General features: G+C 38.3%; 2 protein-coding genes across 2 annotated transcripts; both read left to right on the plus strand.

The window, feature by feature from the left end:
* The first annotated feature begins 3,432 nt into the window (after nt 1-3,432).
* Nucleotides 3,433-4,392, plus strand: LOC120291737 (wall-associated receptor kinase 2-like). The gene has a single exon (XM_039309443.1). The coding sequence runs from the start codon at nt 3,433-3,435 to the stop codon at nt 4,390-4,392; it is 960 nt and encodes a 319-aa protein (XP_039165377.1).
* On the plus strand, nt 4,315-7,247 carry LOC120291195 (wall-associated receptor kinase 5-like). The gene is made up of 3 exons (XM_039308242.1): nt 4,315-4,332; nt 5,208-5,372; nt 5,951-7,247. The coding sequence occupies exons 2-3, from the start codon at nt 5,354-5,356 to the stop codon at nt 7,153-7,155; spliced, it is 1,224 nt and encodes a 407-aa protein (XP_039164176.1). The 5' UTR covers nt 4,315-4,332; nt 5,208-5,353; the 3' UTR covers nt 7,156-7,247.
* The last annotated feature ends 15,564 nt before the right edge of the window (nt 7,248-22,811 follow it).

A 22,811-nucleotide genomic window follows, 5' to 3' on the forward strand; every position in this document is an offset into this window, starting at 1 on the left:
AGGGTCGGCAACCCTCACTAGCCATAGGTGAGGGCCGCTTGACCCTCGCTAACTTTGGGCGAGGGTGCTGTGCCCTTCGCGAGCTTTGGTCGAGGGTCGCGACGCCCTCGCCAACGAAGGTGAGGGCATGCAAGGCAAGGTCTCAAGCGAGGTCATTGCCCTCGCTAGATCTAACTAGGCAAAGGCCTTGAGCGAGGTCAGCCCCCTTGCTTGGAGCCGGTGAGGGTCGCCAAGCCCTCCCCTTGCTAGATTTGGTGAGGGCGTCACAAGCCTCGTTATTTCTAGGCGAGGGCTTGTGCGCCCTCGCCTGAGCTGGTGGGGGTTGGTCGGCTCTCGTTCGCTGACCCTTGCTTGTGGCTGACGAGGGTTGGCCGACAACCTTTGCCGACTAGATCCAAAACCCCCAAAAAAAAAAAAAAGAAGTAGAAAAACCATAAAAAAATATCAAAAAAATTTATTTAAAAAGTGCCACGTTAGCACCAGTCGTCCACATTAGTAATTTTTAGCCAAAATTGGTTGAATGGACTCAATTGGCAAGAAGTGAAAAATGTTTATGACTCAATTGACAAAATTGAAAAGTTTAGGACTTAATTGGTTTAGGACTATTTGGACAATGCTCCCTTCACAATCCATATTAGTTGGAAATGTTAGCCTAGAAAAAGGAAAAAAAATATCCACATGCGACGTATCTTTTCTTAGTTTAAAAGTACATAACGGAATCTTATTTCAACATCTTAATTTTGTAACACAACAATTAAAAAAGTTGATATTTTACCTCTTTGAAGCTAGTTGATTAATTATTTTGAAGCTACTGGTTACTCCGTTTTAGAATGCATATATACAGTCTAGAAACTGGAAAATACAAATTTTCAGATTATAAAATCCATCCAACTTGAAACACATTTCATGCAGACAATCCCCAGCTCAAAATACTCTGCTCTTGTTGATTTTTCTTCTTTCTCATTCTCTTGTTTTGGGGTTGTGATCTCTCCCCCACTGCATACGCTTACCGTTGATTTGCTAGACTTCTCAAGTCTTGGCAATGTAATGAAAGCACCCTGCATCTATCAATGACGCAGTCAAAGTTGGTAGGCAGTAACAAATTCTGATGTGACCTATTGTGCTACATATGAAACTGTCGAGGAAACCGACCCCATTGACTTGGCATTTACCTGGAACTTTAGTTCGACCATCAGAAATTTCTGAAAATCAATTTTAGACTCCCAAAGTCCCAAATCAATTTCCCAAAAATTATAAAAATTGTATACTATAGCGATTTTTGGTCAAATTTGATCAAAAAAAATTAAATTGGTAAACTTTCAAAAGGTTTGAGTTTTAATTAGCACAATTGAAGATTTTATGACTGAATTTGTACAAGTATAATATGTTTAGAATTTTTTTCTTGATAATTTTGTATTATAAAACCTCTTAAGTTTTCGTTGAGGCCAATGAGTCCTTTTAACGAATTTTAGCGTTGTGATCTCCCATTGCATGCGCTTCATACTTGCTTGACTTTTCAAGTCTTGGCAGGATAATGAAAACACCCTGATGAGACATACTCTCGTACGTGAGAAATTGCCAAGAAAACTGATGGCATTGACTTAGGATTTACTTGAAACTTTATAGGCGAATCTGAGAAAATTCTCAAAATCAATTTCGGACTCTTGAAGTCTTTTTTACTTAGCAAATCATATCTAAACACTGCAAATTTCATTCTCATTCATCTTCTATATTTGGATTGTTTGGTGCTGTTTTGATTTTCAAATTCAAATTCGAACCGACCCAAATCAACAGTTTCTTGCTTTATCTAACTAATCTTTAGTACTTACCATTGATATACCTAATTTTTTTTAATTGTACATAGCATAAATTGAAATATTACTCTGCGCATAAAGATTTAAATACGATGTTGATATTTGTACAAATATTTAAGGAGTTCATACATTAGAGATGTGCATGCAATAGTTTATGAGCACAACCCATCGAAATTAATTCTGAGATTGAAAAGAAAAAAATATCTATCTAATCACGACTTTTATTATTTGCAAGTCAGTTTGGAAATTCCTACGACTGATTGCGACGCCACAACGTGAATCACGATAGGCTTGTCAAGGCTTCTCCCCCACTGCATACGCTTACCGTTGATTTGCTAGACTTCTCAAGTCTTGGCAATGTAATGAAAGCACCCTGAATCTATCAATGACGCAGTCAAAGTTGGTGGGCAGTAACAAATTCTGATGTGACTTATTGTCGAGGAAACCGACCCCATTGACTTGGCATTTACCTAGAACTTTAGTTCGACCATAAAAAATTTCTGAAAATCAATTTTAGACTCCCAAAGTCCCAAATCAATTTCCCAAAAATTATAAAAATTATATACTATAGAGATTTCTGATCAAATTTGATAAAAAAATTAAATTGGTAAACTTTCAAAAGGTTTGAGTTTTAATTAGCACAATTGAAGATTTTATGATTGAATTTGTACAAGTATAATAGGTTTAGAATTTTTTTCTTGATAATTTTGTAATATAAAACCTCTTAAGCTTTCCTTGAGGGCAATGAGTCCTTTTAACGAATTTTGGCGTTGTGATCTCCCATTGCATGCGCTTCATACTTGCTTGACTTTTCAAGTCTTGGCAGGATAATGAAAACACCCTGATGAGACATACTCTCGTACGTGAGAAATTGCCAAGAAAACTGATGGCATTGACTTAGGATTTACTTGAAACTTTATAGGCGAATCTGAGAAAATTCTCAAAATCAATTTCGGACTCTTGAAGTCTTTTTACTTAGCAAATCATATCTAAACACTGCAAATTTCATTCTCATTCATCTTCTATATTTGGATTGTTTGGTGCTGTTTTGATTTTCAAATTCAAATTCGAACCGACCCAAATCAACAGTTTCTTGCTTTATCTAACTAATCTTTAGTACTTACCATTGATATACCTAATTTTTTTTAATTGTACATAGCATAAATTGAAATATTACTCTGCGCATAAAGATTTAAATACGATGTTGATATTTGTACAAATATTTAAGGAGTTCATACATTAGAGATGTGCATGCAATAGTTTATGAGCACCACCCATCAAAATTAATTCTGAGATTGAGAAAAAAATATCTATCTAATCACGACTTTTATTATTTGCAAGTCAGTTTGGAAATTCCTACGAATGATTGCGACGCCACAACGTGAATCACAACAGGCTTGTCAAGGCTTCTTTAGTGAAGAGTCATAGAGAGTGGACAAAACCGTATGATTGATTAGTAATGATGTAATCACCGCGAAGACAATCAACATAGTGGGGACTATGAATAATGCATATACTACTTAGCTTTCCAGAAGCTCCATCATCGCTTATAAAGGTCGTCATCGGGCTATGAAGCTCATCATCTCGTTGCAAAATATCATCTCATTTCAGGAAGAATATGGGTGGATCCATGCTGCTTCATAGACTTCCCTTGAGAGTTGTGCTGCTGTTGTGCTCATTGGTGGCTCTATTCTCAGTAGTTACTGCGGATGTAGTCCAAACAACAAAGCCCGGATGCGCGAACAGATGTGGCAACCTCACCTTCGCGTACCCATTCGGGATGAATGATGCCGGCGACGACTGCTACTTCAAAGAAGAATCAAAGTCTTTCCTCATCTTTTGCAACGACTCGACTGATCCTCCCACTCCTCGTATGTACAGTAAAGATTCTAATTTCCGAGTACTCGATATATCTATGGAGAGTCACGAGATCAATGTAGCGGTGTTTGTAGCCAAAGATTGTTATAATTCGTCCGGCACATCCTTGTACAATGATAAACCTTACTTCTCTCTTCCCATATTCCCCATATCTTCTGCCAAGAACAAATTTATCGCCGTGGGATGCGACACGTACGCGACCTTCAGCGGAAGCACGTATGTGACGGGGTGCGTGTCCTATTGCGACGACGTCTTGGACATGATTAATGGGTCGTGCTCGGGCATCGGTTGCTGCGAGACTAGCATTCCTCGAGACGCCTACCGATACAACATCTCTGTCGCTAGCTACAACAATCATCTCGGCATCTCTGATTTCAATCCGTGCGGATACGCTTTCGTTGCCCAAGACGGCTTCTTTAGCTTCTCTACGGACAATCTGCGCGAGCTGCCATTTGATATGGTCCCTCTAGTTGTCGATTGGTTAATTCCAAGTCAAACATGCGATGATGCAAAGAAGAATGCAACGACCTACATGTGCCGAGAGAACTCCAATTGTACAGATGCTGAGAATGGAAATGGCTACCAGTGCCACTGCTTGAAGGGTTTTCAAGGGAACCCTATCTCCAAAATGGTTGTCAAGGTACCTTTTCCCGTCTTTTCATTAGACCCACCTCACATCCGAACGAGTGCTCCTGTATAGAATCGTGGATCATTATTTCCATAAGGGAGACCATGTAAATGGATCCAATTGCATAAAAAACCCAGAGAAAGAAATTCTTAGAAACTTCAAGTCGGAGGACCAAATTTTGACTTGATGAATGTTACATGTTTCAAACGATTCTCCTAGTAATCACGTAACGTTTATAATATTAACAATCATAGCAATCTAGGCTGTTAAACACAATCATATTTTTTTTCCTTTCAGATGCACGAATTTTCATTGCTTGAAATTTAATATGACCTATGAAGCGCTTAGTAATAATCTGTAAATTTTCACAGCTATCATTCCAGATATAGCTAGACATTCTTCTCTCTTAAGTTTAATCCGTACAATTGTTTTACAAACTGAATCAGTCGAGTGCAATTGAGTTTATAAACAGATGGTCCATACCGAACCCTCAACATGTATTGGTAAAGTTAGCTTCTAAATCAATTTCATCTACCGATGTTAATACATCCAGCATTATTCTGTATTTATAGACAATTATTTTTGAATTTTCTTTTTCTATGTAATGTGTTATTCTAATTACTAATGGCACAATTTTGTTGGATAATTCTTAAATCTTCTATTCTAAACAAAGATCAAATGCTTGGTTACGCTTAGGCTCTTGAGATAATGACCTATCACTTAAAAAGTGTGGTGAGGTATCACGATCTCAGGAAAAGCAAATTAACTTGATATGTCCTCTCATATTGAAAGTGTTGCCAAATCATGGAATTTTATTTACTTTTTCAACTTTCTTCCAATTGAAATGGTGTCAGATTGCTTATTTCATTTGGAATATATTCCTCCAGATATCGATGAATGTGTGATTTTACAACCCTGCGTTGGAATATGTACGAACTTGCCGGGAACGTATAATTGTTCATGTTCGAAGGGATCCCGAGGAGATGGAAAAAAAGATGGCAACGGTTGTACTCCTACAAAGAGGTTTCGCTCAATGGACATCATGCTAGTCAGTAAGTCGTACACATTGCTCAAACTTTTTCATCATATAAAAGCTTCTTTTATCTTGTAATTTATTCACATTCTTTAAATGTTGTTATTATGCCATTGTTCCATCTTTTGCTATTAGTTATTGAGGTTTTTCGGACGTAAATATTTTTCTTTGAATTAATTGTGTCCGTGAATTAAATTGATATTGTATACATGTGTCGTCATCTAAAGTTATTCAATTCGAAATTAACAAAATCAACAACTTGCTCTTCTGTTGTTGAAAAAGAATCAAGCACGTTTTATCCACTTGATGCATTGAATCGTTCCTGTCATCATAAGTTACTCTCAGCATAATTATATATTTAGGTTTATATTGCTATTATCAAGGTTATTCTTAATGAAAAAGCTTCAAGTTGATGGAGAAGAAAAAGAAAATAGGACAGAGAAGTAAATTAACACAAGATTGTTTGAGTAATGAAAAAGAAAGAGTCAAGCAAAGTTCGTTTCTGTTTTTTTTTCTTTCTTTTCTTGGTTTTGAAAACATATGTAGTGTGATGGACAACTAATTTGTTTGTTCACCGAATATAATGTCTTTCACTAGGCGTGAGCATAAGCTTCCTGCTGGTTCTTTTGGGTGTTTCCTGGTTATATTGGGGGCTTCGAGAAAGAAAAATCAGCAGACGGAGAGAGAAGTTCTTCCTAGAAAATGGGGGCCGCCTTATGTTGCAGAAAATTCTTTCTGAGCACGAAGGCTCCATTGAATCGGCGAGAATATTCACCGATGAAGAGCTCAAGAAGGCCACGGACCACTACCATGAAAGCCGAATCCTAGGCCGGGGAGGCCACGGAACTGTATACCGAGGGATCTTAGCGGACAACACGGTTGTCGCCATCAAGAAGGCCAAGATTTTGGACCGAAGTCAGGTTGAAGAATTCATCAACGAGCTGATCATCCTCTCCCAAATTAATCACCGCAATGTGGTTAAGCTAATCGGTTGTTGCTTCGAGACGGAGGTCCCGTTATTAGTCTACGAGTTTGTGACCAATGGCACCCTTTCTGACCACATACACAAGTGCGGCCACGAGTCCACATTATCCTGGAGGGCTCGTCTGCGCATTGCAGGGGAGACCGCAGGTGCGCTTTCGTACTTGCACTCCGATGCATCCGCTCAGATTTTGCACAGAGACATAAAGAGCACAAACATATTGTTGGATGAAAACTACACTGCAAAGGTCGCTGATTTTGGAGCCTCCAGGCTAGTCCCCCTCGACGGCACACAACTGACCACGCTGGTTCAAGGCACGCTTGGGTACTTGGATCCCGAGTACCTCCGCTCGAGCCAGTTGACTGAGAAGAGCGATGTCTATAGCTTCGGGGTTGTGTTGGCTGAGTTGCTGACCGGACTGAGGGCCTTGTCCTTTGAGCGGGCTGAGAATGAGAGGAACTTGTCCTTATATTTTGCTTCTGCAATAAAGGGCGGGAGGCTGTTCGAAATCATCAACCCGATGGTGCTGAACGAGGGGAACCCGGAAGAGATTATGAAAGTTGCGATGCTGGCAAACCAATGCCTGACAGTGAAAGGCGAAGATCGGCCAACCATGAAGGAAGTGGCAATGGAATTGGAGGGACTGATGAGGGTGATGGACAGGCATCCATGGTTGAATCGGAGCAGTGACCTTGAAGAAGCTGAGCATTTCCTTGGTGAGAGATCAAGCAAATGTGATGGCATCCTCAGAAGCAATGCATCAGGAAATGATGATAGCATACGAAACCAAGTGCCCTTCGAAATTGAAAGTGGAAGATGAGACGTCATGGCAATGTTGGTCCTTGTACTATTATTCTTTTTTTTTTCTTTTTTTGGTGTGTATTTCCTCGTCTTTTTTTTTTTTTGTCTGTTTAGTTGCTTGGTCTATGTGCTTACAGTTCAGATGCTACGTCCAAATGGAGTAACTGGCCTTATTTGTGTAACATAACATTCGGACGATATTTGAAAAATAAAAAAGGTCAAAAACATTCTTCAGCTTTTCTCTCATTCAGCGAGCTAGGAATTGGCCAACTTCTTATTGCCTCCATCTTTCTAAGATCTACTCTAACACCATCGTTGGAGACAACATAGCACCGGGCTCCTTGTGCAAAAGTGACACTTCTTCAGGTTGGCATACAAACGATGTTCCCGTAGCACTTGAAGAATTTGATACTCCAAAAGCTCCAATTGGGCCTTGCTATGCTATAAATCACGATGTCATCAAAGTATACACGACAAACTAGCCAATGAAAGGTTTAAAACCATGATTCATAAGATGCATAAAAGTACTAAAAGTATTAGAAATGTCAGAAGGGCATCACCATGCATTTAAGAAGACCATTCTTAATTTTGAAAGCTGTCATCCTTTAATCTCCTACTTTCATCAGGATTTGACAATAGCTGCTCCGAAGATTGATCTTGGAAAAACACACAAGCTCCTTGAAGTTGATCAAGCAAATACCAAGGCAAGGAAAAGGAAAAAACTTGATGGTTATGTTGTTCACCGATCTATTATCAATGCACATTTGCCAAGAACCATTTTTCTTTGGAACTGGAAGTGCCGGGACAGCAAAAGGACTCGAGCTTTCTTGTATTGCTCCCTTGGCCAAGAGTTTATCAACTTGCCTTTGAAGTTCTTTATACTTCTCGGAGCTCAATCGATCGAACAGAAGCACCAAGCACAAAATCGATATGATGTTGAATCTCTCTCAAAGGAGGACGGTTGGATGGAATTTCATTGGCATGACTTCACAGGAATCCTCAAGCCACGGCTGCAAAATGGTTGGGATCTCCTCTTTTGCTTCATTTTCTTCCACTATAAAAAAAGCGTAAGCCTCACAAGCATCCTCCGATGCTTAGGAAAACTTAGACTTGGAAAGAAGATTTGTTCCTTTCCCATGAGGAGGCTTGGGAACTCTCTCCGTCTTGCAAGGGCCCAATGTAATCTTGACGCGGTCTTTGACAAAGGGATAGGTGTTATACATCACACATAATCTCATCTTTATAACTTTTGCCAATAGAGAATGAAATCAAGCACCGGTTATTTACTTTTATCTCATTCCCTTTCTTGAGCCAAGAATGCTTGTAAAGATGTGGATGATCCTCCGCCTTGAGATGCAACTTGTCTCCCATGGTGGTCGACGCAACGTTCTCACAACATCCACTATCAATTGTGACATCACGTACTTTAAAATAAGAAGTACAGTCTTGTATGGAGTATGTTGTTGCAAAGCCAATCATCATCCTCGAGATGAGCAGCATGCAAGCTCCTTTGAATGACAAGAGCTTCTCCTTGATCTCTGTCAACGATTTCTTCGCAGCTCCTTGAATCTTCTCGGAGCAAAGGGTTGTGCTGCGAAGGGTTGCGTTGAATCTTCTTGGAGCAAAGGGTTGTGTTGCGACTCTCCCTGTTGCTCATCTCGCACAAGAGAAATGATCTTTCTATTAGGACACTCGAGGCGATGCGACCAAATCCATGACATTTCAAACAGAGTCTTGATTTATTGTTAGCTTCGTTTGGCTAATTGGTTTTAGATGCTCCTCCTTTGTTCAACAGCTTCCTTTGATCCCGACAAAGATTTTAAAGTTGAACTCCTGAGATTAGAGGATCCCTCTGAAAGGGCTAGTACGAGCACCTAGAGGGGGCTGAATAGGTGATCAAAGAAGTTTTTGTAAATCTTAACAAAACAAATTGACTTCTAAGAATAATAAACTGAAGTTGTGAACAACTATAAACAGTTATATAGAAATGCGATTTAAAGTAAAGAGTTTAGGGATAGAGAATCAAAACACAAGATTTATAATGGTTCGGCTTAGATCAAGCCTACGTCAACTCTCTCACGCTGATAGTCCACTAGCTGAATTCCACTAAGAATTAAAAGAGATTTTGCAGTCTCACGTCCTTGATTTCACAATGTAGAGACTTTGCTACACTTCCCCAAGGTCTCACAAGTATTTAATCTCTCTTTTGAGTACAAATTTAAGCTCAACAATTGAAACATCAAAGAACATGGAGCTTTAGACTTTGAAATTTCTCTATCTTTTCACACACTCGAATAATTGGAGAGTTTTCCTTATATACTCCTTCATGCCTTCATAATCATTGGTACCTTCCAAAGGAGTTCTTCCAATCAACCCGTTGGACAGAATCAATTAGGGAGATTTCAAATTATTTAAGGAATATGATGATAGCCCACCAATCCCGCTCGTCCATTCAATCAGGATCTAGGTTTCCATAAGTAGAACCTTCTAAGTATACTTTGCCAATCAACAGGTCTAAAATGCTCGAATTAATTTCAGAGCAAATAATAGATCTCAAGGTGTAATCTCTAGCCGTGAGATCTTCTTCAACCGTATGAATTAAATCCTTAAATATATGCCCGCATCTGGATAAGTCTTCTTCAACGGACAATACTTTTCTTCGTCGGTCTGGAAACTGTCAATGAGGGCAGACTTTAAATCTTGAGTCTGGAGGTCTTCAGACTTTGACGATAGAGTCTTCAAGTTTTCAAACTAGACTGATGGAAACGTTTTGTCAACTTCAAAATAAATAGGAAAGTTTTCTTCAACAATCTCCCCATTTTTGATGATGACAAAACTTTCCTGCAGATTTGGAAACTTTAGACCCGCAAGACATCACTTAAGCAAACAAGGATATCTTATAAAAGATAAGTAAATTAGGATAAAGATAGTAGCGATTCTGCATCCACAGAAAACAAGTTAGTCCTGTAACATCAACTATCCTTACCAAAATCATCAACATAGCTTAAGATACTACAAGCATTTAAAAAGGTCAAACCAGTCCAAACCAATCACAGTCCAAACAAAAGTTTAAAGCCAAATCAAAATCAGAGTCAAATCTGCACTACTTCTCCCCCTTTTTGTCAACAGCAAAAAGTAGAGAATATAAAGAGAATTTGATAAAATTAAGATTGTTTAGGAATGCGAATGAGTTGGAAATCTCCCATAGACTTAACAGTCTCCTCCAGCGTTTTCAGATCCTCCTTCAGTTGCGCTAAATCCTCACCCTTTGCGATAGCTTGAACTTGAAGATTAAGGGCTTGAACTTGATCGTGCGAAGAAACTGAAGTGGCTTGATGAGCATTCTGCATGCTCTGAAATTCACATCCCAAGGCATAAATTCGACCTTTGATTTCCAGAAGAAGTTCAAGCGATCTTTTAAAGTTTGTTCAGTTGTCAGTTTGAGTGCTTGCTTCAGCATGATCAGTTTGTGGAGTGTTGCCAGATGATGGAACTTCAGCATGAACATCCAGACTTGGAAATGAAGCCTCATTACCTTCTTCATGAAAGTGAGAGGCATACACTTCCTCTGGATCGACAGGAGAATGACTAACATCATCACTGGTAAAAGCAAGTGAAGGAGTACCTCTTTTATCAATAGCTTCTCCTGTTTCAATGCTTTCAGGTGGAGAAAAGTACTCTTCTTGCTCTGGTTTTTCTCCAATGTCACGATGATCTTGTTCTTCTTCCTCTGTGGAGAATCACCATGACTTTCTCCTTCTGTTTGTTCTCCTCTTCGCTCTTCTTCTTCTATTCTTCCTTCTTCTGTTCTTCCTTCTTCTTTCCTCATCATTTCCCTCTCTTCACTCCTCTGCTCTGTCTCTTCTCTGTCTTGGTTTTCTTGAGTCTCTGTCTCAGGAACAAGACGCTGTAAATTCTTTAAGGCAAGGGCTGAGATAGTTATGTCATCCTCATCTTCTTCATCCTGCAAGATGAGTACTCTCCTCTTCTTAGATGGAGCTATCATGGGCTCCTTCCATTTTCTTTTTGCAGCCACAGGGTCTTGTCGAGTCTTGACAGGTGTCTTCTCCTTAAATCTCTCTAAAGCCTTATTTAGCTCCTTCAGACGCATCTTTGAAACTATCTTCAGTCCTACCACCATTAGAACACTGGTTCGAATACATAAAATTCTGGGAGGCTGAATGTTAAGATGTCTGAATAGACGAGTAACAAGAGAAGAGTAAGGAAGTTGTCCCTTGTCTTTTACCATTGACCGATACATGTGAAACATTATGGTATGGGGTAGAGAGAACTTGTAACCAATGTTAATGGCGTACATCAGCTTCGCTTCAGAATTGGAGACATTAGTCTTTGATGTGGATTTGGATTTGAGACAGTTAATCACAATCTTATGGAGCAAGACATTAGAGACACTCATCCTCAAATACGAAATCCGACCTTCTACAATTCCATCTCGAACAAGCTCCATAGTGGCATGACCAACAGACACGTTGATTGTTTGGAAAATCCTCTCTCCACTCCAATCACTTCAGCTGGAGTATCCATATCTACCACATAATCCTGATCTCTAACATTGAAAGAAAATCTATTTGCATCTAAAAAGCTCAGATTGGAATAGAAATATGCTATAAGTTCCGGATAAGCTACAGTTATCTTAGAGTAGAATCGTTCAAGTTGAAGTAAAGAAAACTTCTCCCGTAACTTTACGTTCAATGAATCGAGAAAATCAAAATCCATACTCCTTGGGTTCATCACCCCTCGCTTCAGCAGTTTAGCATAAACTTGCTTGTGTTCCTCAGAACGAAATAGATCCGTTCTACTTCCTCGAATTTTCGCAGCAACACCCATTCTAGGCTTAAAATGAGTAAACATCTTTTCATCGTCATATTTACCCTCAGGTTGATTAAATCCTCCAAAATGTGGATCACTTGGTAAATTCGCAAAAGCCCTTTCTGCCGAACCAGCATGAGCGATTCCCAAATGTTCCATCGTTCTTAGAAAATCGGTTTCATTTCGGTACTCCTTTTCTTTCAAAAATTCATCAATAAAGGTTGGAGAACCACCTTCCTTCAGTGCGATGTAGAGTTTGAAAGTAAATGCAGGCTTAAGAGTCCTTATGTGGCATCCGGGAATTTCAACCCAAAATATTGATTTTGAGGGAAACGATATTTGACTTTGAATGGCCATAGGGACAATTACATCATCGGCCACGATATTTTATCTCTTGGACCGAACCCCTTATGAGAATGTTACTTGATTTCTATAAATAAAAATCAACATCAAATGCCCTAAAGCGGTATAGGAATTATGGGCTTATTATCGATATTTTTCTATGGGCTATTTAAATTGGACATAGGACGATTTGATAAAGAAGACTTTGTTCTTGACTATGCACTTTATAGATTTGATGGATTAATGTCCCAAAGTCTTTTGGCCATTTTATTATGCAATTAGGTATTTATTTAAATGAGGATTAAAATGTATTATTAAAAAAAAACTTGGGCCATTTAAGTTTGGGCTTTAGGCCCAAGTGAGATGGGCCTAAAGTGGGCCATAAGCCCGGCCCATGTTGACACATGTAGGGGGAAGGAGGAGCCGCATGGCTTCCTCCAAGTGTCTTCGGCAAAGGAGACACTTGTCTCCTTCTTAGGGACAAGTGTCCCCCATGCAAAATAAGAGTGCATGCAAATATATATACAACCAAAGAGAGAGAGAGAGAGAGAGAGAGAGAGAGAGAGAGAGAGAGAGAGAGTTACGAGAGAGGAACCGAGAGGGAGGAAGGAGCTCGCCGTTCGTCCGCCCGCACGCCGTCCGTCCGTTGCCGGTGTGCCGTCCGTGTGCTGTCGTCCGCTTGATCTTAGAGGCAAGTTGGGATCGATTTCCACTCTTGAATGTGTGATTTTTTGGTGGTAGATCTCGGATGTTAGGGTAGGCAAAACCGAAGCTAGAATGTGACTTGTTCTTGAAAATGTTTGCTGATTTCGTGTGAACCGCTTGACTCAGAAACTTTTAGAGGCTTGCATGTGTGTTTCGAGTTGGATTTTGACTTTGAATCCTTCATGAAAGTTGTAGAAAACATCTCAAACTATAACATACTAAAATTTGGGACAAAATGGTTGAGATTTAAGGGGAAAAGCCCTCTTCCTACGAAGACACTAGATCTGGAACTGCTTTTCTGACCTTTTGGTAGTTTTGTGGGTTGCATGTTACTTTTTACCGAGAATTTCCCTTCGACTTCTTCATGAAACTTGTAGAGAACATCCTAAAGACTAACATACTCAAATTTGACGTAAAATGAGCAAGTTTAGCCTAGCGAATCGACTTACTCTTGAAGACGGTAAATCTGGAAACACGGTACTGGACACCCGAGACTTCTTGGACCCATATGGTGGCTATTATTTGAAAATTTCACTTAGATCTCTTGATGAAAGTTGTAGGGGACCTCTTTAGGCAAAAAAATATCCAAATTTCAGAGGAAACGAAGAAGGATAAGTAGGTGAAAACTTGATATTTCGGAGATAGCTATACTGGACGTTTTGGTGCTAGAATCAGGAGCTTCAGACGTCTATAGAAAATTATCTAGAACGAATATGGCCTAGATGTCTCCATAAAAAATATACTTTAGTATATTAACTATAACCTGGTAAAATTTCATAATTTTCGGAGGTCATTCTGGTATTTTAATTGAATTATTTCAGAAACTGCGCAATCTGTTTCTATCCGAAATTGCATGCTGTATTTGTGTGGATTATATCTTCTTGTGTGAAACTCTTTAGGGCGTGTGTTCTTCACGAAATTGTTGCCTTATTGTCTTGTCTATCTCATGTCCTGATTTCATGATTTTTGAGAATCATATGGATATTTAATTTAAATGTTTTCTAAAATGGTACAAGCTGGAATTTAGTAAACTTCAAAAAGGCATGATAAATGGACTATTCTAAATTGTATGGACTCCATGAATTGTATTGTTATGAATAATTGTATCTTGCTGCATGTATGATGATGATTGGAGATGCATGTATGAATCAAAGGATGAAAATGATCTTGATTGCCATCACATCACATGCCATGTTAAAATTGAACTATAATTGAAGATGTGAATTGAGATAAGTGAGAAGGCCATCGGAGGTGTGAGCCGACGATGCCCCGAGAGTGTCGGGATGCCTAGCTAGGGAGTGCCGGATGCCCGGTGGCCTAGTGGCGTAATTTCGGAGGGTCCTCGGGAGTTTTGAGATGCCTGGTGGTATACGGTACGTAATTCCAGAGGGGGGGAATCCTAGTGGTATGTTGGTACGTAATCCCGGAAGCCCTGGAGGTTTGTGCCTAGGGGGATGCCTCGTGATGCTAGCTGAGATGCGAGATGCCCGGCCAGGGAGTGTAAATGCCGGAAGCCTCAGAGGTTTGTGCCCGGGGGGATGCCTCGTGATGCTAGTTGGGATACGAGATGCCCGGAGCGTGGGGGTGCCGGATGCCCGGCAGATATTGTGCCGAAGGGTTCTCGCGACCCTAGGATTGGGCGCAAGTGATGAATGTGGGATGCAAACATTGGTCCCGGGAAAGAGAAATGTGGCGGTCCAATATGAAAGGATGAAATTGAGAAATGGAAATTGAAATATGCATGATGGTATATGCATGTGATATGATGATGATATGTGCATGGATGCATGGTAATGATGATGGTACATGTAATATGATGATGATATGTGCATGGATGCATGGTAATGATGATGATACATGTGATATGATGATGATATGTGCATGGATGCATGGTAATGATGATGGTACATGTGATATGATGATGATGAGTGCATGGATGCATGATGATGGTAAGTGCATGGATGTGTGTGCACCTATGGCATGGTGGTACATGTGACATGATGATGGTAAGTGTATGACATGATGGTGATGACTATATGATGATGTATGTACATGAGGTATGATGACATGTGCATGATATTAAGGTAAATTGTGCATGGATACTTCAATGACATGTAATGCTATGATTATGATGATTGTGTGGCATGATGGATTGAGTGGTTTATTGGTCATTTACTTGCTGAGTGGTTGTACTCACCCATTCGGGGACTAACATTTCAGATTAGTAGATGGATTGAGCGGTTGGATATGACCGCGAGGAGGAGGATAGCAAAAGAGGGAACTTTTGGACGCCGACACTAGTTGATGGACCTTAAGCATACGATTGTGGGAGGAGAAGTCGATCATCTTTTGAAGTATAGCTAGGTATAGAAGACTGCGGCATTTTGATGTACCGATGAATGATGTCCATTTGGTTTAAGTAAATAAAAGTGTGGGGCTTTTACCTATAAATGTTTTAGTTGGTGTGCATCGTTTTTTGAATATAGGGAAGGGAGTTGTTGGATGTGCTTCCGTATATAAATTGCCAAGGGACCGATCTAAAAGATGTAAACCCCGACAATGGATCTGCTGCAATTGAAATGGTATCAGAGTGACATGTTATTAGGAAAAGTGAATGGTAAGCGAACTGTGGCGACCCTAATCGGATCGGGGGCCGTCGAGGGGTGCCACACTTTACAGGTTCGACATCCTTAATAATTTCTTCCTCTGCCTATTGTTGCTGAGGCTCTTGTGGTCTAGCCTGAGAAGAATGGCGCAGTTGAGAATGTTGTTGTTGACTTTGCTGCTACCTTGAAGAGACTTCTTCCTCGGTCAGATTAAAGTGTGTAGGACCCTCACGCATATGATGTGGTCCCTTGCTTGCTATCCTTGAGGATTTTCTTTAGGAATACATTGTCCCAGTCTTTGAGAGAATTTTCGAACTTGATTTGCGAGAAAGATAAAAACTTTAATGATTAAACTAGAGAGAAAAAGTAAGAAAATGAAGTTTTGTGCTCTAGGGTTTGTGAGTAAAAATGAGAAGAAAGATAGTATATAAAGCAAATAAACGAGGTATACGGATCGTCATAAAAGGACAAATAAAAATGCTTTTTCAAAAATGAATAACTGCCTTTTTGAAAATAGATAATTGTCATATAAAAAATGATAACTTCCTTTTCGAAAAAGAATAATTGCTACAACTTCAAAAACTTGGAAAGATAACATTAATCAATTGGCAATTAATAAGCAATCATACATTTTCGAGTTTTTATCCGAAAGCTAAATTGCTAGAACCGAAATAACTTACAGTCGTAACTCTTGGTCTTTTGAGTCTGAGCATCTTCAAACTTTAACCTTGAGTCTGAGCTTTTTCAGACTTTAAGAGATAAGATGTTAAGTCTGGAGCGAATAGACTCAAATAAGCTTTTCTCTAATGGTTTTGTGAATATGTCCGCCAGTTGATTTTTTGAGTCAATGAATTGAATCAAGACTTCTCCATTTTGAACAGGATCTCTAATAAAATGGTGTCGAATCTTTATGTGCTTTGCTCTTGAATGAAGAATTGAATTCTTTGTGAGATTCATCGTGCTGGTGCTGTCACATTTGATCTTGGTGCATGAGTCTTCGATTCCAAAGTCTCTTAGTTGTTGTTTTATCCATAAGATTTGAGAACAACAATTTCCAAGAGCCACATACTTTGCTTCTGCTGTTGAAAGAGCTACAGTACTTTGCTTCCTTGAAAACTAAGATAATGTTCTATTACCAAGCAATTGACAAGTGCCTAAAGTGCTCTTCCTATGAACTCTACAACCTGCTAAATCTGCGTCTGAATATCCAATGAGATTAAAGTCTCATTCTTTGGGATACCACAAACCTAAGCTTGAAGTAGTTGTAATGTATTTGATGATGCGTTTTGCGGTGTTTAGATGAGACTCTTTTGGATTAGATTGAAATCTAGCACAGATGCAAACACTAAACAAAATGTCAGGTCTAGAAACAGTAAGATAAAGAAGTGAACCAATGATACTCCTATACAATTTCTGGTCAACTTTCTTTCCTCCTTCATCTTTGTCCAGCTTCGAAGAACTTGACATTGGTATATCGGTCTTTTTGCAATTCTTCAATCCGAACTTTTTAACAAATTCTTTAGCATATTTTTCTTGATGAATGAAAATTCATTCCTTTAATTGTTTTACTTATAGTCCGAGAAAGAATGATAGTTCATCCATCATGCTCATCTCGAATTCATCCTGCATTGACTTAGAAAACTTCTTGCACAGGTTTTCGTTAGGTGAACCAAATATAATATCATCAATATAAATTTGAATAAGTAAAAAGTTTTTACCTTCCTTTTTAATAAATAAGGTAATATCTACTTTTCCTTTAACAAAGCTATTTTGAATTAAAAACTTACTTAACTTGTTGTACCAAGCTCGAGGTGCTTGTTTTAATTCATATAGAGCCTTTTTCAGTCTGAATACAGAGTCTGATTTCCTTGGGTTTTCAAATCCGGGAGGTTGTTCCACATAGACTTCTTCTTAAATAAATCCATTTAGGAATGCACTTTTGACGTCCATTTGGAATAACCTGAAATTCTTATAACAAGTAAAAGCAAACAATAATCTAATTGCTTCTAACCTTGCTACAAGAGCGTAGGTCTCATCATAGTCTATCACTTCTTGTGTATATCATTTGACTACGAGTCTTGCTTTGTTCCTTATCACTTTTCCTTTTTGTCCATCTTGTTCCTGAAAACCCTTTTAGCTCCAATAATAGACTTACCTTTTGGTTTAGGAGTTAATTCCCAAACATTGTTAATGCTGAACTGTCGAGTTCTTCTTGTATTGCTTCAATCTAGCTTTCGTCAGTTAAAGCTTCTTCTATACTTTTGGGTTCTATTTCAGAAATAAGTGCCATAGCACTAGAATTTTCTTGCCTTTTGGATCTGGTACGAATCTCTTCATTAATATCACCAATAATGAGTTCTTTGGGATGACTAAACTTATGTTTCCATTGCTGGTCATTCTGACAGATTGTTGATCTTCTTCTTCAGTTGAATTTTCAACTTCCGTTCGTTGTTTTTCTTCTGGAGTCTGAGCTGCTTCGGGGGAGGTAGACTTTGTAGAGTTTGGAGCAGGTTTAGATTCTTCAGTTTAAGTCTGAATTGATTGATTTTGCAGAGAGTCTTGAAATTTGACATTCATCGATTCTTCCACAGATTGAGTCTTCTTGTTGAATATTCTGTAAGCTTTGCTAGAGGTTGAATATCCAAGGAAGATTCCTTCGTCTAATTTTTCTTCAAACTTACCAATTCGATCATTTGCATTTTTCAAGATAAAACATTTGCAACCAAACACATGAAAATAAGAAACAATTGGCTTCTTTCCTTTGAATAACTCATAGGGAGTTTTCTCTAGAATATGCCTTAAAAATACTCTGTTAATAATATAACATGCTGTAGAAACTGCTTCAGCCCAAAAATGAGAAGAAATATTACTTTCAATTAAAAGAGTTCTTGCCATCTCTTGTAAAGATCTATTCTTCATTTCCACAACTCCATTTTGTTTAGGAGTGTATGGAGAAGGGAACACATGCTGAAAACCAGATTCATCACAGAATTTGGCAAAGTCTTGATTTTCAAATTCACCTCTATGGTCTATTTGTATTCTTGAAATATCATAACCTTTTTCATTCTGCACTTTCTTAGCGAACTTTGAAAAATGAGAGAAGGTTTCAGACTTACTTGCCAGAAAGTAAACCCAAATAAATCGCGAATAATCATCCACTCTTACTAGGCAAAATCTTTTTCCACCAATGCTTTGAATTCTAGTTGGTCCAAAGAGATCCATATGAAAGAGCTGCAGCACACGGTTAGTGGAAACTTGATTTATTGGTTTAAAAGAACTTCTAACCTATTTTCCCAACACACATGAAGTCAGATTTTTGGTATTTCAGGTTGGGTAGACCTCGAACAAGCTTCTTGGAAGAAATTTTGGCAATTTGCTTCATGTTGATATGACCAAGCTTTCGATGCCAGAGATTCGCTTTGTCTTGTATTGATATTAGGCATTGAGGTCTTTCTAGTTTTATATCTAGAAGATAAATATTCCCATGTCTACGCCCGGTAAAAGATTGAGAGTAATCTTTACTGGTTCCGGAACATGTCCATTTCCTAAAAATTGATTTTGAATCCAGTGTCGCACAGTTGGCTTATACTGAGTAGATTACAGTTTAGTCCTTCCACCAAGGAGATATTATTGATTATGAGACCTCCAATCTTTACTGTTTCGCATCCAATAATTCTTTCTTTGCTATTTCCACCAAAAGAGACTTTTCCTCCATTGATTTGAACAAGCTTTGTGAAACATCTTAATAACCAATCATGTGTCTCAAACAGCCACTATCCAAATACCATTTAATTTTCTTCTTGATAGTGACCTACAATTAAAAAAGAAACTCAAGCTTTCTTTAGTACCCACATTTTCTTAGATCTAGTGGAGTTAGTGCAATATACAATCTTTACCCAATCCTTCTTAACAAGTCTCCATACTATAGGACATTCTTTTTCAAAGTGTTATGAGCTGTAACACTTGAAATATTTGAGAGCACTTCGACCAACAGATTTTACAAAGATTTTTTGAAAATGATTTCTATAAAAGGCTTTTGTAGGTCTCTGTTTAATTCTTTCCTTTACTTTCGGAAAATCAATTAGATAAATGGTTTCAGAAGTCATTCCCAAACCTGATTTGTTAAAGTAAGGTCTTTGTATCGAAATAATCTTTTCTAGCTTCTCAGATCCTATTGAAAACCTTTTTGAAATATTTTAAATATCATTTTTCAAATATGTATTTTCTTTTGAAAGAGAGTATGCATTTTCTTTCAAAATGTCAAAATTTTTGTCTAAATTATCAAACTTTTCTTTCCAAGAGATTTCATGTTGCTTCAGTGTAGAATTCTCCCTTTTTAGCTCGGAAATCCTCTTAAGAGAAGTTTTGAGACTAAGACAAAGTTCATTAATATATTTTGAGACTTTAGTAGGAATTTTTAAATTGCTTACCTCAATTTCACTGTTTGAGTCTCGAGTCTATATTTGTCTCAAAGTCTGAGTTTGATTATGATTTTTCCATTAAACAAATATTTGTATAATTATCATCACTTTCTTCGCATTCAAGATCACTCAATGTTTCGCCTTGAGAGCCTTTATGTATTTCTTAGTTTTTCCTTTCTTTTTCTTCAACAAAGGATAGTTGGGTCTGATGTGTCCATTTTTCTTGCATTCAAAGCAAATCACATCTTTATTGGATTCATCATCCTTAGTTGATTTATTCTGAGACCTTTGAGTGCTTTGTTTCTTCCAATTGAATCTTCTTCCCTTCTTGTTCAGTTTCTTGAACCTTCTTATCATAAGTGCTAGCTCTTCATCGTCTAAATCTTCTTCAAAGTCTGTAACATCGAATCATCGTTAAATTTTAAGTCAATAGATTTCTTACCTTTGGGATCTTCTTTATCATTGATTTGTTCCACTTCATAAGACTGAAGTGTGCCAACTACTTCGTCTAGGGAGAGCAGCATGATCATTTGTGTTTCCCTTATTGAAGTCTTTACGTGATTCCAGTCTTTGGAAAGTCCACGCAGCAATTTGTTAACTTTCATGGATCCTGAGATTGGATGTCCCTGATACTCTAGACCATTTACAATTTTAGTGAAGCGACTAAACATATCAATGATTGATTCTCCTGGCTTTATCTTGAAGGCTTCATACTGTCCGAGTAAAATATTGATCATTGTTTATTTCACTTGATTAGTTTCTTCATAGGTAATGTGCAGTCTATCCCAGACTTCTTTGGCTGTTTCACAAGAAGATATTCTATTATATTTAGTGGGAGATAATGCACAATATAAAGAATAAATTGCTTTTGTGTCAAGAGCTTGTCTCTTGGTTATCTCTTCTTGAGTCGTCTAGCCAACTTCTGCAACTTCTTTTCCCCTCTCTGAAACTGATATAGCTTTAGGAATGATTCCTTTTTCTACCACAGCTCATTCCAGAGGATCTTTCAATCTTAGAAATGCCTTCATCTTGTTTTTCCATACGCTGTATTCCTTTCCATTGAAGTAAGGTCTAGTGTTGCTTTGACCTTCAACCAAACCTGGAGCCAACATACTAGCCATAGATCTTTAACTCAGAAGTAAAAACACTTCAATTTAATGAGTACACAGGCTCTGATATCAATTGAAAAGCCTAGTACGAGTACCTAGAGGGAGGGTGAATAGGTGATCAAAGAAGTTTTTGTAAATCTTATCAAAACAAATTGACTTCTAAGAATAATAAACTGAAGTCGTGAACAACTATAAACTGTTATATAGAGCTGCGATTTAAAGTAAAGAGTTTGGGGATAGAGAATCAAAACACAAGGTTTATAGTGGTTCGGCTTAAACTAAACCTATGTCCACTCTCCCGCATTGACAGCCCACTGGCTGAATTCCATTAAGAATCAAAAGAGAGTTTACATTCTCACGTCCTTGATTTCACAGTGTAGAGATTTTGCTACACTTCCTCAAGATCTCACAAGTATCTAATCTCTCTTTTGAGTACAATTTTAAGCTCAACAAATGAAATGGCAAAGAACAAGGAGCTTCAGACTTTTGAATTTCTCTATCTTTTCACACACTTGAATAACTGGAGTGTCTTCCTTATATACTCCTCCATGCCTTAATAACCGTTGGCACCTTCCAAAGAAGTTCTTCCAATTAACCCGTTGGATATAATCAATTAGGAAGATCTTGAGTTATTTAAGGAATATGATGATAGCCCACCAATCCTGCTCGCCCATACAATTAGGATTTAGGTTTCCATAAGTAGAACTTTCCAAGTATACTTCGCCAATCAATGGGTCTAAAATGCTCGAATTAATTTCAGAGCCAATAATAGATCTCGAGGTGCAATCTCCAGCCGTGAGACCTTCTTCAACCGTACGAATGAAATCCTTAAAAATATACCCGTATCTGGATAAGTCTTCTTTAACGGATAATACTTTTCTTCGTCGGTCTGGAAACTGTCAATGAAGATAGACTTTAAATCTTGAGACTTGAGGTTTTCAGACTTTGACGATAGAGTCTTCAAGTCTTCAGACTAAACTGATGGAAACGTTTTGTCAATTTCAAAACAAATATGAAAGTTTTCTCCAACACCCTCTTTGGTTGATGGCTCCTGACTCAAACTCTCTTTTCTCTTTGAGTTGCTTTTGCACCTTCATTGATAATTTGAAGCCCTAATTAAAAGTTCAATAAGGCTGTAATCGAACAACATCAGCAATTTTCAAACGAAGACCCCTAAAATACCAGCTATAGTTTGCTCCTCTGCCTCCACCACATCACATATGAAATGCTCAAATTAGTTGGTGTCTTCTTCTCCGGACAACTCCTCTTGCTTCGTATTGTGGAATTTATCAAACGCTAATTCTAAGTACCTTCGATGTGATTGGAGGATCAAGTTCTAGAGGGTATTCAAGCACAACTTTACCCTTGTAAGTCACTTTTCGGCTTCGGAAGATATTGCTTTATTTAGTGGAAAACAGTCTTGATGGCATCCTCATATGAACTCTCAAATGAGAAAGAAATCCACTAGCTTGTGTACTCGGATATAACTCCTGGAGAAATTGGAAATGGATCAAAGTCTGAAGAGAACCGATCACGTATTGTTGCAGCTATTTAAGAACATCAAGTAAAGGAATAGTGTTTCTTTGGGTTGTTCTTCTGCCTATTCATTAAAGGGTACTCCATAAAGTATGCAATTGGCATCAATACACCTCAACAGAGACC

The sequence above is a fragment of the Eucalyptus grandis genome, chromosome 3 (assembly GCF_016545825.1).
Source record: "Eucalyptus grandis isolate ANBG69807.140 chromosome 3, ASM1654582v1, whole genome shotgun sequence".
NCBI classification, from domain to species: domain Eukaryota; kingdom Viridiplantae; phylum Streptophyta; class Magnoliopsida; order Myrtales; family Myrtaceae; genus Eucalyptus; species Eucalyptus grandis.